This window comes from Geotrypetes seraphini, chromosome 2, assembly GCF_902459505.1.
Source record: "Geotrypetes seraphini chromosome 2, aGeoSer1.1, whole genome shotgun sequence".
Classification (NCBI taxonomy): Eukaryota; Metazoa; Chordata; class Amphibia; order Gymnophiona; family Dermophiidae; genus Geotrypetes; species Geotrypetes seraphini.
The window spans coordinates 300054939-300080241 of NC_047085.1; the positions used below are offsets into that span (position 1 = coordinate 300054939).

General features: G+C 42.1%; 1 protein-coding gene across 1 annotated transcript in view; it reads right to left on the reverse strand.

The window, feature by feature from the left end:
* The window catches only part of TMPRSS6 (transmembrane serine protease 6), a 105809-nt gene that overhangs the window by 77510 nt on the left and 2996 nt on the right, over nucleotides 1-25303 (reverse strand). The window contains exons 2-5 of the mRNA XM_033932836.1: nucleotides 23910-24050; nucleotides 13909-14051; nucleotides 8988-9055; nucleotides 1130-1311 (exon numbers count right to left, since the gene is read on the reverse strand). Coding sequence (XP_033788727.1) covers nucleotides 1130-1311; nucleotides 8988-9055; nucleotides 13909-14051; nucleotides 23910-24050 — 534 coding nt within the window. The remainder of the gene's footprint in view (nucleotides 1-1129; nucleotides 1312-8987; nucleotides 9056-13908; nucleotides 14052-23909; nucleotides 24051-25303) is intronic.

Genomic DNA, 25303 nt, shown 5'->3' on the forward strand with positions numbered 1-25303 from the left:
ACAAGAAGATGAGGAAAGCAGAAACCACAGAAGACAAAGGTAGAAAAAAATTTCTATTTATTTATTTCTTTAGGAGACGTGTCACTGTTTCTGTGGTGCACTGTATGCAGAGACCAGCTTCTTACTGGTTCAATTTAACCTTTGTCTATGTATTTCTATTTTATCCACCCTTTTACAAAACTGTGGAGTGTTTTTTAGCGCCAGCCGTGGTGGTAGCAGCTCTGATGCTCAGAATTCTATGAGCGTCAGAGCTGTTACCACCGTGACTAAAATCCACACTACAGTTTTGTAAAAGAGGGAGGGGTTAGTTTGTGATTACATATTCCATACTAAGCGAAGGTGTTTTCTGTGTTCTGTGTGTTTGAAAGACATGGTTTTTTGTTAAGATCGATTGCAGGATTGATCTGTACTAGTCTGGCTTGTTTAGTTTTACAATGGGTATATTGATGTTGTACTGCTCACTGTAGTATGTAAGATGCTGCCTTTTCCTAGGTACTTATGTGTGACATGTGGCTTGTTACTAAAAATCATGTTTTTCGTACAGATGGGGGGGGGGGGTCAAAAAATGATGGACCCCGGGTGTCACATATGCTAGGTACGCCACTGCTGCTAGCAGCATGTTGAAACCGCTGCATGTGCCTCTTTAAGAGGTAGGAGGGAATCAGAAGAAATGCTGCATAGGATGTGGGGGATGGGGGGAAAAGGACAACTATTATATAGAGAATATTGTATGGGGGCCCCCTCAATATTTTTGCCCACAGGTTCCCGATGTTCTAGCTATGCCACTAATTGGGGAGCAGCATTTCAGTACCAGAAAAGCAAGCGTACTTCTATTTCTTGCACATTGTCCCAAATTTCTCAAGAATACCAGAAAATAATGATTATCTTCAACAGATCCGATAGTCTTGCCCCCCAGGATTATCAGAGCCTGAACCACAGATCCAACAATACCGTATGTATACTCAAGGTAATCAAATATCATTAACAAATTTACTGCAGGCCCAGTGAAAACAACTAAAGATAGCAGTAGTGCTTTAAACTATTTTCAAGCCTAATAATGCAAACTTAGGATGACTACAGAGGCCAGACTCTCCCATTCCACCCTCCTACATAGATACATTATACTGACCCAAAATAACCAATGAGCTGGGATCAATTTTGTAGTCTGCCTGGAGGATAGATCCAGTGCTATTGGCGCTAGTGTGCAGTATGTCAGAGAGTGCTGTTTTCATCTGGGCTCCGTTGATTTCACCCAGTCGATTCTCTGGGACTAGCAGTTCAATCCAGAAGAAAGCTTTCAGGCTCCCTTCCCTAAAGAAAAGAAAATATCAAAAGCCTCAGTTCTTAGTAATTTTTTTCATTATGTTTACAGTTCAACATGTATGGAAAAAAAAAAAAAGGAAGCCTCTTCGGTAATCCTTTAATTCTGGGGTATCTAAATGCGGGCAAAAACTCACCAAGCATTGTGTACTTTAGTATCTCTCAAACTGTGTGCCATGACACAGTGGCGTGCCCCAAAGAGATTCTGGGTGTGCCAATAGAAATTCCAGAATTTTACTTTATGTTTAAAAATTCCCTTCATAAGTACACACTAGAATAGATGACATGTACGTCTGTCAATGTTATGAACGTCTGTGTGCTTAAGGTTACAACTGCCTAGACGAGCATCATTCTTTGATGTGATTGGTCCTTGAAAACTAACGGCAAGTAATTTTATTTTTATTTTTTATGCAGTAGTTATCCTAGCATGAGCATCAAATCAATCAAGGCTTTGTTACTGTTTGGATCTTCTTATTTTTGTGAACTTGGATTTTCAGCTCTGACAGAAATTAAATTTAAAAAAAGAGAACGACTGCATGACATGCATGTTTGATTGTTATCCATCGAGTTAATTTGCACTCAAAAACAAGCACATCCATCGCATTTATTAGCAATTCTATTCTATCTACTTTAGTTTCACCGTTGTTGCAATCGCCCATACATAGCTTAAAGAATTTTAAATAAATAACTCAAATTAAAATTTTTGTTGTTTTGAAATTTTATAATTTCAATTATAATGTGCCGCAAAAAACATTTGCTTCATTTACCCCCTCTTTTACAAAGGTGCGCTATGCTTTTTAGCGCGCGCTAAATATTATCACGAGCTAAACACACGCTAACGTATGCATGTTATCCTATGGACGCGTTAGCGGTTAGCACACGTGTTGATTCAGCGCATGCTAAATCCGCACTAAAACGCTTAGCACACCTTTGTGAAAGAGGGCCTTAGTGTGCTGGAGCTAAAAAAGTTTGAGAGACGGATATTGCCCATTCTGTTATCTTGAAGTACTTGAGCACATACCACAGCATAGGAATGCAAAATTATTAGTCCAGGGGTCAGACACAAAAGGAGTGTGGAATTGTGGACTATGTAGACAAACACAATTTAATGGTTCAGAGTCAGCATGTATTTAGCCAAGGGAAATCTTGCCTCACCAACTTGCATGACTTCTTTGAAGGTGTGAATAAATATGTGGTTAAAGGTGAGCCAGTTGATGTAGTGAATCTAGATTTCCTGAAAGCTTTTGATAAAGTTCCTCATGAGAGGCTCATGAAAAAGTTAAGAGTCATGGGATAGGAAGCAATTTTCATTTGTGAATTAGGAATCGGACAGAAACAGAGGGTAGGGTTAAATGGCCATTTTTCTGAATGGACTAAGGTACCGTAAATACTGGAGTGCCAAAGTGATCTGTACTGGGACCGGTGCTATTTAACTTACATAACATACGAACATAAGAATTGCCATACTGGAACAGACCAGAAGTTCATCAAGCCCATTTCCAACAGTGGCCAACCCAGGTCCCTAGTACCTAGCTAGATCCCAAGTATACTGTATATAAAAACGATGGTACTGTTACCTTTAGAAGATTTAAGTGTTAGAGATTGAATAAAATTGGGATTTTATATTCCCCATAGGAACTCATAGGCGTCGGCATGGGGGAGGCCACAGGGGCCTTGGCCTCCCTAAAAATTGGTGCTGACTCTGCTCCCCTACCTCCTTTTCTGGCCGCTGTAATTTTAAATCTGCGGCGTGTAGCATATGTTCTTCTTTCCTTCCACCCCTCCCCCAGTGGGACCCTGCATTATGACCTCTCTCTTCAGCTCCCCATTTACCTCCTTACTGGCCGCTGTTAAATCTTCGGGCAGAGTAGTGAAGACACAGGAGGATTGCGAAGATCTGCAACATGACATAATCAGGCTCAAGGAATGGACATCGACATGGCAGATGAGGTTCAACGTGGATAAGTGTAAAGTGATGCATGTCGGTAACAAAAATCTCATGGACGAATACAGGATGTCCGGGGCAGTACTTGGAGAGACCTCCCAGGAAAGAGACTTGGGAGTTCTGATTGACAAGTCGATGAAACCGTCCGCGCAATGTGCGGTGGCAGCGAAAAGGGCAAAATAGAATACTAGGAATGATAAAGAAGGGGATCACGAACAGATTGGAGAAGGTTATCATGCCGCTGTACTGGGCCATTGTGCGCCCTCACCTGGAGTACTGCGTCCAGCACTGGTTGCCGTACATGAAGAAGGACACGGTACTACTCGAAAGGATCCAGAGAAGGGCGACTAAGATGGTTAAGGGGCTGGAGGAGTTGCCGTACAGCGAGAGATTAGAGAAACTGGGCCTCTTCTCCCTTGAACAGAGGAGATTGAGAGGGGACATGATTGAAACATTCAAGGTAGTGAAGGGAATAGACTTAGTAGATAAGGACAGGTTGTTCACCCTCTCCAAGGAAACAAGATACTGTCAGGGCAGGATTAATTCTTTGGTGAGCCATAGGCACCCAATTACACTAGGTCCCTGGACCCACCCCTCCATGGCCCTGCCCCCTCCTGCAACAGTGTACCTCCAGGCCCAGCTCCAAAAGTAGCACCTTCTCCTTTCTTCCTTTATTATTCAGTGCAGCCAAACTCGCAGTCTTCAAAAGGCCACAGGCAACGGTTCCTAAATGCTGCCATGGCTGACCCGGAAGCCTGCCCCTAATGTAAAATCTCAGTGACCTTTTGAAGACTGCGAGTTCAGCTGCATTGAATAATGAAGAAGGTAGGAGGAGGCAGTACTTTGATGTCTGGAGCCGGGTCCTGAGGCAGATACACTGATGTCTTTGGAGCAGGCAGCATTCTGCGGCCCCCCCTAATCTCTTCGGGCCCGAAGCATGTGCCTACTTGGCCTACCCTTTAGTCCTGCTCTGGATACTGTGCTAGATGGACCATTGATCTGACGCACTATTTCTTTTTTTATGTTCTTTGCAGGGCTTTCTATTACTTCTTGATGTATCTTGATGTACAGTTTTCTGTAGCAGTTACTGAGGAGACATTGCATATTTTAAAGTCATCTGTCTTGACCTCTCTGAAAAAAGCGGAATATAAATGTTAATTAAAATTTTCTCTGCACAGAGTGTACTTTATGTAGTTTAATTTTGTGGTTACCATTATGTATTGTTAATAAAATTATATTGTGTGTGTATGAAGAATGAATGGAAGAAATGACAGTACAATTAGTACTATTATGGGAATAGGGTCTTGGGCAAAGCTTTTGCCACCCCCTGAAACAAAAAAGTATTCCGCTAACTATGGGGGGGGTTGGTTCGGGGGGGTCAGTCATGGGGAGTGGTCATCGTGGCATAATTAGTGGGGGTGGGGGGGTCTTTGGGCAGGAGGGGTTGGGCTCCCTCCTGCCTGGATCGTGTCGGGGGGGTCTTTGGGCAGGAGGGGTTGGGCTTCCTCCTGCCTGATCTGATTGGGGGGGAGGGAGCTGAGTCGGGGCAGGGGGCCTGAGATCCCTCCTGCCCGATCTGATCAAGGGGGAGGGGGGTGGAGGGTGGATCACAGCAGGAGAGATTGGCTATCTCTCCTGCCATGATAGCCGATCACCCCTCTACCCAAACTGCCACAAACCGAGGCAGGAGAAATTAGGCATCTCTCCTGCAGCGGCTCATGGCAGTTTGGGTAGAAGGGTGATCGGCTATCGCGGCAGGAGAGATAGCCAATCTCTCCTGCCGCGATCGTTGTGGTGGTAGGTAGGCAGGTTGCCGAGGCTGCTGAGCTGATCGCGGCAGCCACGATCAGCTCAGCGGCCCCTTTTTCGGCACTTATACCTGTTTGACTTGGTCTAAGTCAAAACGTATAAGTTCCGACTAGGCAACCTGTCTAAACTTTTGGTTATACCTGCTGTACGACTATGTCTAGGTCGGCCCACCTCCCACCCTTTCCCCTCCTCCAAAAACACCTCTTTTTGCTCCATGCATTTAGAGGGGTAAGGCCTAAGCTGGTTTTAGATACATCTAAAACCAGCTTTGGTTATGGATACTTGGACAGGCTTTTTGATCGTCCAAGTACCCTTTTAGGCCACTTTTTAGACATTGGTTTTTTTTTTTGTTTTTTTTTAATGAGCCCCATAGGTTATAAAAAAAACAGCATTTACATATGTTTGGCACCACTAATTAGTAATTATTTGCATAAATGCTAGGCACTATTCTAGAACATATGTGCTAAAATCACAGGCCTATAGTCTAAAAACAGCACCGTGAGGCACTCTACCGGTGCCTAAGTTAATGTTTTAATTGGCTATTAATAGCGTGGTAATTGACCATTGTTATATAACAAAAGTAGAAAAAACCTGATGGTTACCTATCAATCTAATATAATAAAGCTCTAGCCGCGCATGCGCACTTCCACCTGCGTGCGCCGGTTTCCCGTGAGCTGTAGGTCTCTTGCAGGTAGGAGTGCGCATGTGCGCCTAGCTGTGCCAGTGGCCTGCCTGCTCTCCACCTCGCGCAGTCCGGAGTTTATTTTAAAAGAACACGCCACGACGGCTCCTCCCATGAGCCACTCCTGCATCGGAGAAGGCTTTCGACACAGGTGCGATCGTGAGAGAAGACACCCGGCACCCTCAGACCCAAAAATGTGTCAACGGGACCACGGGAAGGGGGGGCGGGGCAGCAAAGGACACAGGGAGCCACGGCACTATCCTGTCAGCTCCCACACACAACCTACTCCTCCCGTGGCCCGGACAACGAACTCCACAGATGCAGTGTGCCAAACCAGCTCCCCGCGGCCCAGCAGAGGCCCCACGCCAGATGAAGAAGCCAGCTCCCCCGGAGCCCAAATCCCAACAGCGCCAGACGGAAATAGATAAGGTAAAGGGGAAATGGGATCTTGAATATGCTTAGGTAAAAGCAAGGGAGAATGGCTACTGCTGGACAGGGGGAGCAGGGAAAGGGTACTACTGGACAGGGGGGAAGTAAAAGCAAGGGAGCAGGGCTACTGCTGGACAGGGGGAGCAGGGAAGTTGTGCCGCTGGACAGCGGGGAGAGAAAGAAAAGAAAAGCCTAAGTCTGCACATATATTCTAGCACCCATTAATCTAGCGGGCTTAAACACTAGTTAAATATAATATATAGAACCACCAAAATAAACCAAAATGACACTGGAGATAATTTCTTTTTTTCTTTATTTATAGACGGGAACAAGCCTCAGAATATTGAGTGTTAAATTTTCACTCATGGTAGGGAGGATGGGTTTAAGCCAGTGATGTGAATGTGAGTAAGAGAAAAGAAGTGTCTTTCTCTGTGAAAGAACCCTGAATGGGTGAAAATTTAACACTCAATATTCTGAGGCTTGTTCTTGTCTATACATAGAGAAAAAAGAAATTATCTCCAGTGTCATTTTGGTTTATTTTGGTGGTTCTATATATTATATTTAAGTGCTAATTGACCATGCCATTAAAACTCAAAAACAAAAAATTAAAATAAAAAAATAGGCACCACAAGGCATCTAGGAAACACGGTGCAGATGTGTAACAGCGCAGAATTTCAAAAGAGGCATGGTTATGGGCAGAGTTGACGTTCAGTGCCACTAAGCGTGATTCTGCATTGAAGGTAGGTGCTGAAAATGTAGGCCTTTAAAACTCTGGCCTACATTGCTGGTGCCTACCGTTGACACAGGCTGCGATTCTGAAAACATTGCCATAATCTGTGTGACACATGACTGGTGCCTGCTGATTACAAGCACCGCTTTTAGAATCCGGCCCTTAGTGCATATGTATGAGGGGCTGCAAACATGTCTCAGAGTTATACACATAACTTAGAGAATGGAAAAATTATCTTTTACCTGACAATTTTCTTTCTATTAGTCCTTCACAGTAGTCCAGAATGTGTGGGAAGTTGTGTTCATCAAATAGCATGTGAAGATAGAAATCACAGTACTAAGCTGTGACTTATAAGCCATGTATGGCTTCACAGGTCTTCAGTATTTACATAGAGGAGCAATGTGGAAAAGACTCAAGCACAACAATCTTGAATAAAAACAACAATAATGTGAATGCAACAATAACTGAGAGAAAACCAAGCCTACTCTCATACTGCCCAGGTATGGATCACAGAAAGAGCTAAAAATCAAGAAGAAATCCACACCTCATGGATATTCTAATTCTTACTTCATCCAGGAACATCAGGATCCCAGGTAAACTTCTGGAATAGTGATGGATATTTGTTTTTGTTTTATTTTATTTATAACCCGCTTTTCCCAAAGCAGCTCACAATGTAAACATATGTAATAAAAAATACATAAAATACATGTAAAAACACAAACAAAATAAGTGACCAGCGCTTACACAAATGCAAATGCCTTAATGCCCATATTTCATATTACAAAATAAATGTCTCTTCAATAACTTCTTAAACGTTTCAAGATTACATTGCTTTCTAATGTACAAGGGTAGTAGATTCCATTCCTGGGGTCCCCTACATAGTTACGCATGTGAGAAAGAGGAACCCAAACTATAGCTATGAGATGCTGGGTTCTGTGTTAGGAGTTACTGCACAGGAAAAGGATCTAGGTGTCATTGTTGAAGATGCGTTGAAACCCTCAGCTCAATGTGTGGCGGCTGCTAAGAAAGCAAATAGAATGTTAGGAATTATCAGCAAAGGAATGGAAAATAAAATGAAAATGTTATAATGTCCTTGTATTGCTCTATGGTACGGCCGTACCTCGAACACTGTGTGCATTCCGCTATATCTCAAAAAAGATATAGCGGAATTAGAAAAGGTACAGAGAAGGGCGACAAAAATTATAAAAGGGATGGGACGACTTCCCTATGAGGAAGGGCTAAAGCGGCTAAGGCTCTTCAGCTTGGAGAAGAGACAGCTCAGGGGTGATATGATAGAGGTCTATAAAATAATGAATAGAATGGAAAGGGTAGATGTGAATCACTTGTTCACTCTTTCCAAAAATACTAGGACTAGGGGACATGTGATGAAACTACTAAGTAGTAGATTTAAAACACACCGGAGAAAATATTTATTCACACAATGTGTGATTAAACTCTGGAATTCGTTGCCATAGAATGTGGTGAAATCAGTTAGCTTAGCGGGGTTTAAAAAGGTTTGGATAATTTCCTAAAAGAGAAGTCCATAGGCCATTATTGAGGTGGCTTGGTGAAATTCACTGCTTGTTCCTAGGATGAGCGGTATGGAATCTGTTTTGCTACTTGTGATCTAGCCAAGTGCTTGGGACCTGGGTTGGCCACTGTTGGAAACGGGATACTGGGCTTGATGGACCTTCTCTCTGTCCCAGTATGGCAATGCTTATGTTCTTATGTTATTCTGTAATGGAATCTTAGTGGCAAGATCATGTTATAGAATTAGTGCTAAGCGCAAGGCATTGGGGCACCTAAAACTTGGTATCAATCTATTGAATTTCTACCCTAGGAACTGGTCCTGAGTTCTAGCTACTAAGCAAAATGGTAGAGTACTAGCATATGCAAATGTTGGTTGTCATGTAAATTCTTCAAGTATCTTGAAATCAAAGAGGAAATTTGGCTGTCTAAAGCCACTATAGATTTACAAGCATTGCTAAATAAGGCAGCAAAGTACCTTACATAAAGTACCTTATGGCAGCAAAAAAGGCTATATTATCTATATCAGAAAGATAACACCTTACCCAAATGCATAGACTGTAGAAGAATTGAAAAATGAAGACAGCTCTGAGGACTGGACCAGATTTGTTACCTGTAATATATTTTGAGTTATTGTTATTCAGTTTTGACAATATCTCCCCTATTGCCTGATTGGTTAAAGATCAAATTAATTGACATTAAATACTACTATTAACTCTTTTCTACCGAAAGTAATGAACAGTACTTTGTCAATGTTAATCCTTATTTATTTGGTGGCTTGATATTCAAAGCGATTTAACCAGGAAGGAGAGTGTCCAGTTAAACTCCACTGAGCTAACCAGCCTTCAGTATTCAGTGGCATTTAGTTGGGTCATGCCATGTACTAATTGGTCATTCCCTAACCGTTAGTTTTGTTCAAAGTACTACAAGGGGGTGCTGGAAAGTTTTCAGCCCAACTAAGAAGAGAATGGTTCAGTCAATGATCTAAAACATAGAAGTTTAGTTCTGCAAATTGGCACTTAATGAAATAAGATAACATTCTTTTAGGTTGTTAGGAATGAGAATTTTTCAGCACCCCCTACATTTCCTGAACAACAAAAAACGATGAGGTGTGCATTAGCAAAATCCTTTTCCATTTTTTGCTGCTTCATTTGCGCTAGGTTCTACTAAATAACTTAAGAGCATTTTATCCTTAGACAAGCAGGCAGCATATTCTCACATGTGGGTGATATCATCCATGGAGCCCCGGTACAGAAAGTGAAAAGTGTAACATCACTTTAAGCTTTTGCAAGCTTTTAGAGTGCCAACACAGCACTTTTCACTGTCCGTACCAGGGCTCTGTGGATGACGTCACACACATGTGAGAATATTTGCCTGTTGCTCTTAGATAACACCTATTTCGGTAAGTAACTGTGCTTTATCGAGGGCTGGCAAGGTAAATGCTCTGATACTCACAGGAATTTTATGAGCTTCGCAGCTTTTACTGCAGCGGTTTGCAATAAAAAACCATTACACAGCTTTATAACAGGGGGGGGGGGCCTAAGTGAATAAAGATCTGACAGCAAAAAACCTGTGCTCACTTTATGTGCTGAGTTAACCAGGCACCAGTCTAAATATCGTCCACTATCAAGTTAAATTCTAGGTGAGCTCACATACCCAAATATTCAGTGTTGGGAGCCATGCATTGCTTAGCATTCAATATCTGATTCCAATGTTGTAAACAAATTATGCATATCACTACAGGTCATTGACCTGGGGGGCCACCGCGGGAGCAGACTGCTGGGTGTGATGGACCTATGGTCTGACTCAGCAGAGGCAATGCTTATGTGCTTATATATTAGTATTTTGCCGGTGAATGATCTGAGATTAATTCAGCTTGCATCTGTGAGTGGCTTATAAGCAGCTTACCATGGTGGGCTGAATATTGGATTTTAATTCATGTATTTTCATTAGTAGCTGAAAACAAGTTACACTAAGGTACAGTCAATATTTTTCTATTCACAATCTGAAGTAATGTAGTGATTTGCCCAATATCAGAAGAAGCAGCAGCATGATTTGAACCATGGTCTCTCACCCCAGGCTACTCCTCAATTGAGTTCAAATAAATTCAAAGCTAGCAAACATCTGATGTTGCAAAGAAAAACAACAACATCCCTTCACCCCCCAAAAAACTAAAACTAAACTAAAACAAAAAACTAAATCTGAAAAAATTTCAGCAATTTGACAAGCTGGATAGACAGAAGGGGACAGAAAATTAAAATTTTGGGGAGGCAGTGCTATGGCATAAAGATATATTAACATGTCCATACCAGGTCAGTTAACTATATTTATAAGTTGCAAGTCAAAATATATACAATTTCATTGCTCAATATTTCATTAATTTACATAAAGATAAGCAGATGACTTTTCTGCCTATCTGTGATGTTAGATATTCAGCAGCCTAATCTGTTTAAGTATGACAAATATACATCATAGCCCTAAACTTAAATGGATAAGTTGACTAGTTAATTTAAGACTGCTATGTGTGTTCCTAATAAATATAGGGCTCCTTTTACTAAGGTGCGCTAGCGTTTTTAGTGCACGTAGGATTTTAGTGCGTGCTAAACCCGCGCACTTCTAGAACTAACGCCAGCTCAAATGCTGGCGTTAAGGTCTAGCGCGCGGGGCAATTCAGTGCGCTATTCCATGCGTTACAGCCCTAACACACCTTTATAAAAGGAGCCCATAATAAATATCTGAATGTTAACTGAATATCATTGGTATATGGATCATATTTTGAAGCTGATACTGAATTACTTATCACTCCTTATCTAGAGTGGCTAATTTTTAGCCATACATTGAATTGTCCAATCAAATGTAATTCATTAGCTGGCCCTTAATATTTTTTTCAAAAGGACATATGTTGCTAACATTTTAATATATATGTCATAACTTTGTTAGGGAAGCCTTCCTGTTTTGAAAAACATTTTTTTTAAATAAGCTACAGTGCACCATACTGTATTTGGAAGATTTAGGATGAATTTGAAAAATATACCTACGTTATGCTTATTTTATAGAGGCCTGCACAGTAACCAGGAGACAGTTTGATTCTAGGGCATAGCTGGATGGAACCTTGAACAACACTTGTTCTCATATAGGCCTCACTATCAATCATATAGAAGACCACACCACATACAATATGTAAGAGATACCATGGAGCTTATTTTTAAACATATGGATGTCTCAAAATGCCCAGATGGCTGACCATTGGCTTGAAATGTATAAATCCTAATTTTGCAAGGAAGAAAAGGGACGTCCATTACTGCAGTACATCCAAATAGCAATGGGGAGTATTGCGGACATGTATGAGGCAGGATGAAGGAGGGCCCAAAATTAGGACATCCAATATCAATTACTGAAGCAGAGGAAATGTCCAAGCCTATAAAGAAGGGCATTTATGTTGGACTTGTTTCAGCCAAGGGTACAAAATGAGCAGCTGACCTTTGGAGGGAATATAGCATTACTTCTCCTTAATCCCCCTATTGTTGATGTCCTCCTCTCTCTCTCTCTCTCTCTTGAACGTGAAACTGAAAGGTGATACCAGAATCCATGACAGTTTTAGGTATTATGGACATTTTTAGTAGAGCAGAAATCAAGACTGAGGAGTAGCCTAATGGTGACTGCATTGGACTTTAAACCAAGGGACCCAGGTTTAAGTCCTATTTTAACTCTTTCATTTTTTTTCCAGAAACAGAAAATCAGCTGTTGTACCTAATTATACTGTGCTTTGATTCATAAGTCATGGCAACTAATTTTTTCTCTTGAAAATGTGCTAACACTGGAAATCTAATATATACATTTGAAAGTGTGTGACATGTACTTCTTAATGTTGCCACCAGATGAGAGATGAATGCAATTGTCTGGAATTGAGCACTCCCCCAATGTCAATCTTTTGGTGAAAGTAGTGCATAAAGCACAGTTACTTACCATAACAGGTATTATCCGGAGACTGTAGGAAGATATTCTCATATCTGGGTGACATCATCCATGGAGCCTGGTACAGAAGCAGACTGAGAAGATGTGGCTTTTATGGAGACTATAAGTCCGAAGTGTTGCTGTTACAACTACCAGACATTTTGTGAAAACTCTTGAAGAGGATGCTAGGTCGTAAGGAAGAACTTTCTACTGGTAATGTTGATGAGCTATTCAAAAGCAGAAAAATTCCCTGTGGTCTGGATGTAAGGAGATGTGTGTATAAGCCTCTTGAGGTCTAGAGAACATAGCCATTTGTTTTGATCTAGAAGGGAATTTAATGTTGCAGGAGATAACATGCAGAACTTTTCCCTGACTAGATATTCGTTGAAATTTCAGAGGTCGAGAATTGGGCGTAAACCTCCCGTCTTCTTCGGAATTAGAAAATATCCAGAGTACAACCCTTGATTTTTCTGTAGGAGGAACTTCCTCTTTGGCATTGAGTTGAAGTAAAGCATCTATTTCCTGAAGAAGAAGGGACATCTAGTGAGATGTAAGAGAAGACTCTCTTGGAAGGTAATTTGGATTTGAAATGAAGAGAGTACCCCTCCTTTATGATTTTTAAGACCCACATAATGATGGAAATAAGTCCATCATGGGTAATAAGATTGAAGACGACTTCCGATTCTCTGTCTCTTCTGAGGTGATGGTTTGGCCGAAGAAGAAGCAAGATAATGTCTTTTATAAGTTTAAAAAGTCAACTTCTAAGCAGGTTTAATAGATTGAGCAGGACTAGATTTATTAAAAGTATTCCAACTCTATTCATGCTGAGTAAGTTTTTGTGTGGAAGACTCTACTTTCTCTCCAAAAAGCTCTTCTACCCACACATGGAATGTTTGCCAAGATTTATGTCCATTTCAGACATAACCAGGCCAATCTTCTCATAGCTATGGCCATGGCAGAAGCTCTGGATGTCAGCTCGAATGCATCAAAAGCAGTATGAATCATATATTTCCTGGTTTGCAGCAGAGCATGATTTGAACTCAGGAAGATGAGCCAGTGGAATATATTGCTCAAATACTGATATCTTTTAAGCAACTGCTTGAAATAAAAATACATGATATCCAGTGCTCATAGAGTTCCTATGAGCGTTGGGAGCTGCATGGAGCATTCCATGCAGCTTCCTTTGCTAATAACTACTATTGTAGTTTAGTAAAAGGGGAAAGGGGTTTATTTCCTATTATTTTGGAAGCTGTTTTGGACAGGAACTCATTGAATCTGTATAACAATGTTCCAAACTATGTGGAATATCATTTAGAATGATGGGCTAAATTCAGATGAAACTGAAGCTTCTCAATCTCATTGTATCTATAAAAAATAGCAAGCTGAGAACCACAATAATTTCTTAACTGATAAGATAAATAAGTAGGCTGCTACTACTGAATAATGCATTAAACCTGATAATTAGGTATAATGCAAAGGGGAATCAGATTGAAAGCCCTTTCTCTAACATACCATTTTTTGGACTTTTGCAGCCTCGGACCGGAAAGCACTGGACTCTTGGCGACTGAGATCCTGGGTCAACTCTCGATTTAGGATACGGAGGCTGCCAGTAAAGGTGTGACTGACAGTGGGCACCAAGTAGCGAGACCGGTATTCTGTTTCCAAAACAAGAAAAGAATGCATAGGGAATAAGCTCAGAGGACAGTAGATCCAGACAGAGAAATTATAGTGAAAGACTCTTGTAAATTTTTAACCAGTTTCTTTGTGTTCCTCAACTTCTCTATCCTCTTGTTTTACTTTCATCTTTATACGAGTGAATTCAAGTGGACTAACACATATACACACACACACGTCTTTCTATTTAAGCTGATATCTTTTTGTTAGTTAATGTCAGCAGAAGTATTTCATTTTTCTTGAGTCTTTTTTTTCCTATTGTTCAAGTTTTCCCTATTCCTCTCTTGGTTCAACTCTGGTAGGTTACTGCCTGGAAATAAGTAGATAGACTAGATAACTCTTGGTATCCCTTGGAGCCCTGCTTTCTTAACTTTGTGCAACTGCCATATATTATTTATTTATTCAATTTTCTCCCAGGGGAGCTCAGAACGGTTTACATGAATTTAATCAGGTACTTAAGAATTTTTCTCTGTCTGTCCTGGTGGGCTCACAATCAATCTAATGTCCCTGTGACAATGGGGGGGGGGGGGGATTAAGTGACTTGACCAGAGACACAAGGAGCAGCGTGGGTTTGAACCCACAACCTCAGAGTGCTGAGGCTGTAGCTCTAACAGGGCCGCCATCAGGGCAGTACTACCAGTCCTGCATTCAGGGACCCGGAACTGACAGGGGGCCCGGGCTCCCCCAGGGTCGCAAGCATAGTCTCCTCTCCTTCTCCTTACCTGCCCTGCCGCAGCACACAGCCGAACGGAAGTCTTCCCGATGTCAGTGCTGACGTCGGAGGGAGGGCTTAAGCAAAGCCCTCCCTTCCTCCGATGTCAGTGCTGACATCGGGAAAACTTCCGGTCGGCTGCTTGCGGCAGGGCAGGTAAGGAAAAGGCAGTCGTGTACCGAAGGGGGGGGAGGTCCGCCCCAGGTGCAGCCATGGGGGGGAGTGTGCACAGCCGGTCAGGTCCCCTTAGCCTTGTGGCGCTTCCCCTGACCGACCGACAACAGGCCCGGCTGACAAACCTCCCTGCCCTATAGCAGCGAATCTAAATTACCTTCTTACAGCAGCTTCAATACTCCAGCTGCTGTAAGAAGGTAATTTAGATTCGCGGCTACAGGGCAGGGAGGTTTATCCGACCGGGCCTGTTCTGTTGTCGTTCGGGTGGGGAAGCGCCACAAAGGTAAGGGGCAGGGAGGGAGAAAGAGAGGAAAGGTGGAGTGGAGAAGAAAAGACGCTTAAGGGAAATGGGTAAAACTGAGGGGGGAGAAGGCCGCTGAAAGCACTGGGGAAGACAAAGAGGTGGATAAGGACGCTGAAAGGACATGGGGAAGACAAAGGGGTGGAGAAGGATGCTGAAAGGACATGGGGAAGACGGGAGGGGGGGGTGGAGAAGGACCCTGAAAGGATATGGGGAAGACAAAAGGGTGGAGAAGGACGCTGAAAGCACATGGGGAAGACAGAGGGGGGAGAAGGATGCTGAAAGGACATGGGGAAGACAGAGGGGGAGAAGGACGCTGAAAGGACATGGGGAAGACAGGGGGGAGAAGGACACTGAAAGCAAATGTGGAAGACAGAGGGGGGAGAAGGATGCTGACAGGACATGGGGAAGATGGGGGGGAGAAGGACGCTGAAAGGAAATGGGGAAGAGAGAGTGGGGAGAAGACACTGGCAGGGAAAAAGACAGAGATGCCAGACTATTAGGGGAGCGGAGGGAAGAAAATGGGTGCCAAACCAATTTGTGAGGGGGAAGAAAGGGAGAGGCACAGTAACAGAGCAAATGGAAGACGCAGAAAGAAGAGAGACAGTGGATGGAAGGAATTAAATGAGAACATGAGGAAAGCAGAAACCAGGCAACAAAGGTAGGAAAATTTTTTTTTTTTTTTGCTTCAGGATAAAGTAGTATATTAGTTGTGTTGATAAAAATTTATAAGCATTAGAGGTTCTGGTAGAAACCCGTTTACAAAGTATGTATTCTTCCCAATTAATATTTCCAAATTAATAAAGTCTTTTTGCTTATTTTTAAATGGGTTTCTACCAGAGCCTTTAATTCAGTAGCATAATTAAATGAAATAACTATTTCTGTAGTTTATAGGGACGGGCGGGGATGGAGGGGATTCTTCACGGGGACGGGTGGGGACGGAGAGGATTCCTTGCGGGGATGGGTGGGAGTCGTCACGGGGACGGGTGGGGACGGGTGGGACTTTGGCGGGGACAGGTGGGATTTCTGTCCCCGCGCAACTCTCTACCCCAGGGTCATAGGCCACCATAGCACAAATTCCTGTATTTTGCTTCTGCTGTGCACAACAATAAACAATAAACACTGCTGTCATACTTTTTTTTGTCCCCTGCCGATTTCCTGATAGCATCCCCCCGGACAAAAGTGGATCCGTCTACCTGGCCCGCGGCTGCAGCAGGCGATATACTAGGTGTGTGCCTCTCGTCTCCTGACTCCTTCACCAAGGCCCGCCCTGTCTCCACTCTGATTGGCTTGGGCTTAGGGTGCCTAGCCAATCAGGAGACACATCACTTGCCTGCCACTGAATCTGCGAGAGCAGGTCGGCCGGATGACGTCTCTAGGAGGACAGGACGAGAGGAGCAGCACGAGGAGCTGCAGAACTAGTAAGGCAGTGATCAATTTAAACATGCACCTTTTTTCCTCCATCCCATGCACCTTTCTTCCTCCATCCCATAACACACACAGCCTGGTGGTGATGATTATCAGATTGATTCATGAATATATAATGATGTTATGAGTGTGCCCCTCTTCCTTCCCATCCTCCTTAGCATGTCACATACAGCATGTTATATTACACAAAGTCTGTGTAATGTAACATGCTGTATGTGACATGCTGAGGAGGATGGGAAGGAAGAGGTGCACACTCATAACATCATTATATATTCATCCATAGCTGCATGTTAATGATGTGCTCATATGCACTTATTTATCATCATAACATATACATCATCATTAACATGCAGCTGTGGATGTGTAAGGACAGGCTGAGGAGGATGGATGGGAAGGAAGGAAGGTGCACATATCAACATATCGTACATTTTTAACATGCATGATGCAGCTATAGGCAAGCTGAGGAGGATGGGATCATACAGATGTGTATGTTCACATATGCGCTCAGATGTGTATGTTTAGATATGCGCTCAGATGTGTAGTTTTTTCTGATATATTTATTAAGCTTACAGTATTTATAAATATGTTAGTGTAGAATAGATAGGTATAGATTAGTTTAGTTTAGGTTAGGGCCCTGCTGAAAGAGTCTACCTTGACGTGGTTGCAGGCTTACAATCTTTTGGTCAAAGAGTGCGGCGACAGAGAAAAGTATGTGTGTATTCGGCCCATGGAAGAAGAGGGGGTCGGGGGGGGGAAGTGGTGCGTGGGGGGCCCAATAGGATTGCTCAGTATGGGGCTCAGAAATTTCTGATGGCGGCCCTGAGCTCTAACCACTGTGCCATACTCTCCCAAAGATATAACATAACATAAGACTTTATTTATATACCGCAAAATGCCTTTCAATTCGATGCGTTACAGAAAAGTAGATACAACAAAGAAGAAAATTTTTTAAACATTAGACATTAATAGAACTATTTGTATGCAATACTAAGGCACAAGGAAATTCCCTATGTCCCAGATTTGGATTACAATTTAAGATAAAGTGCCAAAGAAGTTTGGTATAAACTTTGTGTAAGGGGGGGGGATGGGGAAAGCATCTCTGAACACAACTTGTATCAAAAGGGCAGAAGAATAAAATACCTGGGAGGGAAAGATATAAAATATTATAACAAATCAAGATATCTCACCTTTCTTCCTTCTTTCCCCTTCCACAAGCTGAATGGTGCTTCTCTCCTTTATCTTAGGGGTGAACTGACCATTGGGATAATAGTGCAGTGCCTGAGGACCCACAGTAGTCGGGGGCCCCACTCTCTGTTAGACTCCATTTAGTTTAATCACTTTTGATATGTGATTAAGGACTCAAGATCCTTATTGCCCTGGGGCCCAGATCACTGTCAGTCTTCCCCTGCTAAATCTCTACAAATCCCAGCACTGTATCCTAAAAACTCACCTGGAGAAGGAGAATGAATCATAAGGCCAAATGTTACAGTAGTCACTCAACCAAGAAAATCAGAATTGTAGTATAGAGTGGTAAGGGAAGAATTTTAACAGGAAATAAGCAAAAAAAGTGGGATGGGACAACAGACTTTCCACAGTAGCAGGAGCCAAAAGGATTATGTAAAATAAACATTTATTGTATCCATCCACAATAGTTTTGGCTCCTGCTACTGTGGAAAGTCTGTTGACCCATCCCACTTTTTTGCTTGTTTCCTGTTATTTTCATGGGTTTGTCTTCTGTTGGACTCCTTGTGGAAAAGTGAACCATTTGTACATATGTTCACAGATAACAACCTCCGATTCACAGCATGAAAAACCGTTAAAACTTCAGAATTTGATATACAGTAGTTGTCGTGATTTTCCTACAGGCAGAGTCTACTATAAAGGGGTCTTGAAAAGAAAAAAAATTAGGATCTGCAGCCTAAAATTATCATGAAAAAGCTCTGATTGACAAGACCAGCACTTGACTTCCAGCTGCTTAAAGTCCTCAAGGGAGCAGTTAATGGTTTGCAGCCATGGTGGCAAGGTCAGTAACAGTAGAACATTTCTGACCCTAGAGGCAAGTATTACAAATTTAAACCTCATACAGGACATTTCTAATTAAAATAAAGCTAAGCAGATCATTAATTTTTATGTATTGAAGACACATTGCAATATAATCCAATTTAAAAACTGATAACTGTCTCCATAAACTTGTTTAGTCCAGAGGTTCATACCAAGAGAACAATGAGCTATGAATGTGAAAAGAATGAGTGTCAGCCATTTTTTAAGCACAAAACTTTCCTATATTTTCAAAAATGTTGTATATTCCTCCAGCCTCTGTGACACAGGTAATGTGCACATGGGAGAGGATTCATATTTTATTTATTTATTTATTCATTCAATTTTCTATACTGTTTTCCCAAGGGAGCTCAGAATGGTTTACATGAATTTATTTAGGTACTCAAACATTTTTCCGTCTGTCCTGGTGGGTTCACAGTCTATCTGAGGTGCCTGGGGCAATGGGGGAATTGGGTGACTTGTTGAGGGTTTTGTGGAGCAGTGTGGGCTTGAGCTCACAGTCTTGGGGTTCTGAGGCTGTGGCTTTGAGCACTGTGATACAGTAAACCCCTGCAAATTTGTGGTTCGCAAATTGTGGACTTACTAAAGTCATGGTTACACCAATCAGGAGATGCTTTGACACGCTATCTGGTGTGTCAAAGCAGCTCCTAATTGGTATAAGCATGACTTTAGTACCAGTAAGAGGCGGTCGTAAAATGTGTCCGGCTTTGTAAGTACAATTTAAGCACCCGCCGGCGCCCCAGCTGACCTCTCCTGCCTTCGATCAGCTGAAAAACCGTATTTGCGGTTTTTTTTAATTCGCGGGTGATCCTGGAATGGAACCCCCACGACTTTTGGGGGAGTACTGTACACTCTAACCCTCCCCCCCCACCCATGTGACTGGGGAAAAAAAGCTAGTAAAGCACTGAAAGGCCACCGGAGGTAGGATGGAGTCAGAAGAGGAGGCTTAGCTAGGGGAAAAGGAAATGTGTGTAGTGTGTGTGCATTGTTGTACAAAGCATGGCTCAGTTACCTGTGTAGTAATGTTGTCTATTAATTCCTACTCTCTAGAGTTTATGCTTTATAGGGGGAGGCTGTTATTTTCAACAACATGGGAAATATCAATGATATATCTCAGACAACCCTCCAAGAGAGTCCTCTTTCACATCTCAGCAGACGTCCCTTCTTCTTCAGGAAATCGAAGCTCTGCTAAAACTAAATGCCATCGAAGTGGTTCCCCTTTCTCAGAAAAATCAGGGGTTCTACTCCAGGTATTTCCTAATTCCAAACAAGACAGGAGGGGTTCATCCAATTATTGACCTCCGAGATCTCAACAAATATCTAATCAAAGAGAAGTTTTGCATGCTATCTTTAGGGACCTTTTACCCACTTCTAGAATGAAATGATTGAATGTTTGGCTATGCTCTCTAGACCTCAAAGAGGACTACACACACATATCCATACATCCTCTTCACAGAAAATTTCTGTGGTTTCGAATGACTCATCAACACTTTCAATACAAAGTCCTGCCATTTGGCCAAGCTTCCTCTCCAAGGGTATTTACCGAGTGTCTAGTGGTCATGGCAGCAACCCTTCGTACTCACAGATTGCAAGTGTTTCCATATCCAGATGGCTGGCAGAAAAAAGCTACATCTCCTCATGCAGTACACTCGGCAACACAGTTGACAATAACTTTTCTTCAGCTTCGGGGGTTCAAAATCAGCTTCCTAAAGTTGTAGCTTCAACCCTCTTAATTACTGCTATTCAAAGGAGTCCTAATTGGCACCGTTCATCTACGGGCATTTCTACCTCAACAAAGACAAGACACTTTGCTTCATTTTTGCACTCAAGTATCTACTTTACAAACCATCTCAGCGACAATTCATGTTACCCCCTTCGCAAGACTTCATCTCAGAACAACTCGGTGAACTCTAGCATCTCAATGGTCTCAAGCTCTCGATCCCTTATCTCAAAAGATCACAATCACCTCACCTCTATATTAATCCTTTCAGTGGTGGATTCATCAAATCTCTCCAGGGGTCTGTTGTTTCATGTCCCTCCACATCAGAAAGTACTCACCACGGACGTGTCCATGTATGCTTAATTTAAATGGTCTCAGGACACAAGGCCAGTAGTCTGCTCTAGAGAACACATTCTACATCAACTTGTTAGAGCTCCGAGCAATTCAAAATGCTCTAAAAAAAACCTTTCAAGAGAGTCTTTCCAACCAAGTAGACAATATAATGGAAACCTTCAGCCCAATGTGCGGCGGCAGCCAAAAAAGCAAACAGGATGCTGGGAATTATTAAAAAAGGGATGTTAACAAGACTAAGAATGTCATAATGTCCCTGTATTGCTCCATGGTGCGACCTCATCAGGAGTATTCTGTTCAATTCTGGTCTCCTTATCTCAAGAAAGATATAGTGGCACTAGAAAAGGTTCAAAGAAGAGCGATCAAGATGGTAAAGGGGATGGAACTCCTCTTATATGAGGAAAGACTAAAATGGTTAGGGCTCTTCAGCTTGAACAAGAGATGGCTGAGGGGAGATATGATTGAAATCTACAAAATCCTGAGTGGAGTAGAACAGGTATAAGTGGATCGATTTTTCGCTCCATCAAAAATTACAAAGACTAGGGGACACTCAATGAAGTTACACGGAAATACTTTTAAAACCAATAGGAGGAATTTTTTTTTTCACTCAAAGACTAGTTAAGCTCTGGAACGTGTTGTTAGAGGATGTGGTAAAAGTGAATAACATAGCTGGTTTTAAGAAAGGTTTGGAGAAGTTCCTGGAGGAAAAGTTCATAGTCTGTTATTGAGAAAGACATGAGGGATGCCACTGCTTGCCCTGTATTGGTAGCATGGAATATTGCTACACCTTGGGTTTTGGCCAGGTACTAGTGACCTGGATTGGCCACCATGAGAATGGGCTACTGGGCTTGATGGACCATTGGTCTAACCCATTAAGGCTATTCTTATGTTCTTAAGTACTCCTTGTTTGATCAGACAATCAAATAGCGATGTAATACATCAACAAACAAGGAGGAACAGGCTCTCTTCCTCTCTGTTAAGAGGCAGAATACATGTGGAGCTGGGAGATTCATCAAATCATATTTCTGAAAGCTATATATGTGGAAATCTGAATACTTTAGCCGACAAACTCAGCAGATTTCTTCAACCTTATGAGTGGACTCTCAAATCCAAAGTATTACACCACTTCTTCTTCTTAAGGGGGACTCCTCAAATAGACATGCATGTGTATCCCAACAATCACAAATTGCCTCAATTCTGCAGTATTCTCCTCATTGTCTTGAGACAGATGATTTTCTTCTGGACTGGATGAACAGTCTACGCATTTCTGCCAGTCTTTCTCATTCTCAAGTCCTTAGTTAAGCTCAAGAATGAGCCAGCCACCATGATCCTGGTAGCAACTCAGTGGCCTTGACAACCTTGGTTTTCCCTTCTACTTCAGCCAAGTTCCAAGAATCCAGTTCCCTTACAAACCTTTCTATCTCTGCTCATTCAGAGTCAAGGATCTCTGTTACATTCCAACCCTCAACCTCTTCATCTGACAGCTTGGTACCTCTCGGTCTGACTCCAACAGATTTTAATCTTTCTAAATCAGTAGAAGCCATTAAAGCTGCTTCCAGAAAACCTTCTACTCAGCAATGCTATCAACATAAGTGGACATGATTCAATTCATAGTGTAATCTCCATAATCAAGATACTTCCTCCTCTTCTCTTTCTTTAGTGTTGGACTATCTTCTCCATTTGTCCAATTCTGGACTGAAAACCACTTCAGACAGAGTTCACTTCAATGCTATTAGTGCTTTCCATGTTCCTGTCAACAATAAATCTCTGGCCACACAACCTCTTGTTTCCAGATTTATGAAAGAACTATTCAACTCCAAACCTCCACTCAAACTGCCTTCAGTTCTCTGGGATCTTAAAGAAGTTCTCACCAGTTTGATGAAGCCACCATTTGAACCTCTGGCATCTACTCATCTTAAGTTTCTCACTTGGAAAGTGGTCTTTTTGATCTCTATCATTTTCATTCATTGAGTAAGTAAGCTTCAAGAATTAGTTTCCAATCCACCTTTCACAGTATTTCATCATGATAAGTTGGTTCTCAGGTCCCATCCAAAATTCCTTCCAAAAGTAGTCACGGAATTTCACCTTAATCAATCCATTGTGCTTCCAGTCTTCTTCCCAAAGCCTAATTTTCATCCTGGAGAAACAACTCTTCATACGTTAGACTGTAAGCATGTCTTAGCTTAGTACATACAATGGACTAAGCCACACAGGACTTCACCTCAACTATTCATCTATTCATCTATTGGGCCGGCCTGTAACCAAGAGAACTATTTCCACATGGATAGTAGCCTATATTTCCTTCTGCTATGTTCATGCTGGACTATAACTTGAAGGATATGTTACAGCACACAAGGCCTGAGCTATGGCAGCATCAATGGCTTTCTTACGTTCCACTCCCATTGATGAGATTTGCAAAGCAGCTACTTGGTCCTCAGTCTACACATTACATCTTACTACTGTCTAGAATCCTATTCCAGGTGAAATAGTCATTTCAGCCAAGCAGTATTACAGAATTTATTTTCGTCTTAATGTCCAACTCTCCCTCCATCCTATTACACTAAGCTAGGAAGTCCCACATGTGAGAATATGCTGCCTGCTTGTCCTAGGATAAAGCACAGTTACTTACCATAACAGGTGTTAGCCAGGGACAGCAGGTAGATATTCTAACATCCCTCCCACCTCCCTTGGTTGGCTTCTTAGCTTGCTTACGGAACTGAGGTACCGCGAGCTGGCATCAGGCGGGAAGACACTCGCGCAAGCGTGGTGTGGGCAGTCACAAAATTTCTAAAATCTTAAAGTGGCAATACACTTGTACCACTGTCTGTATTGGGCTCTATGGATGGCATCACCCACATGTGAGAATATCTGCCTGCTGTCCCCAGATAACACCTGTTAAGGTAAGTAACTGTGCTTTTCTGGTCATCTACTGTAAAATATCAGCATAAGACAAAATCTTCATCAATCACAGTATTCAGAGTAAGCCCTTACCATTTTGTAATGACAACCAGTTTGATTCTTAGCATGCCAGATAAAAGTAAAGAAAAAGGGAGAAGAGAAAGGAGGCAAAAAGGGAAGAACTTCATGGTAGTTACCTAGAAAATACCAGATGAGGGACCCAGCTCCGGCTATCAATAGAACCATCCAGAGTGGAGTATAGCGCAGTAAATCTCTAGATTTCCATGATTTCTTGTTGATGGAAGGAGTCTTCAGATCACTGCTCTGAAGGTGTTCTTCTTTTACAGATATCTAATTAAAAGTCATAGGTAAAGTTACCACTTGTATCCAGCCACATGAACCAAGTAAGATGTTTCTGTTTATTTATTACTTCTAATACTGCCCTTCATCATAAATATGAAAGTGAACATCAGGATGATAGCAAACAAAATTAACAGACATTCAAATAAAGAAGAAAAAAAGAAAAGGGAATATGATTAAGTATACAGGAAGAAAAGTTTCCAACAATAGTTGCATTCCTTTCAGTAGGCCAGCCTGCTAACCCTATAAGTAACAGGAAAGAAGTGTCTTTGATGGACTGAATTTAGGACCCAAATTGGTAAACTGGATTAGAAACTGTTTGACAGTGGTGCCAGAAGGTGGTGGTTAATGGAATTCGCTCAGAGGAAGGGAAGGTGAGTAGTGGAGTGCCATAAGGATCAGTACTGGAGCAAATTTTGTTCAATATATTTGTGAACGATATTGCTGTAAAAGAGTGGATACCCAGGAAGGAGTGTAAAACCATTAAAAAGGATCTGCAAAAGTTAGAACAATAGTCTAATGTTTGACAACTAAAATTCAATGTGAAGAAGTACAGAGTGATGTACTCGGGGAGTAGAAATCTGATAGAGCTGTATGTGTCAATGCCCAATTAGCAGAATATCTACAGAGAGCAGAAGTGCTACCCCACATACAACATGGCTTCAGATCCTTGCATAGTACAGAGTCGCTTCTACTAGAGCTGACTTCGAAGGCCAAGACATACCTAAGCAAGGGCACACAGTCAATTCTTTTACAGATCAACATTTTGGAAGCATTTGATTCCATGGACCATTTGCTTCTACTATGTAAACTCAGCGAGCTAGGCATAGGAGGCACGGTACTGAAGTGGTTCACAGAATTCCTCTCCACCAGAACCTACTAGGTCACAAACATGGAAGGCTACCTGCAGTGTCCCACAAGGCTCCACACTATCCCCCTCTTTGTTTAATATATACCTAAGTGCCCTTGGCAGGAAATTCACAGACCCCCTAACACACGTGCTCTCCTATGCAGATGACATCTTTATACTAACCCTTGTTAAAAAGTCCTTCACATAAACCACAGCACACATAGGACAACTAGTCAATGACCTCTGTGTATGGGCTACAACAAACTTCCTAAAACTGAACAAACTAAAGACCAAAGTCTTAAGGTCCAGTAATTACAGCACCTTACCATACACAGACCTGTTACTGACAACCAGCAAAACGCTCAAACTGAAATGGTCCTC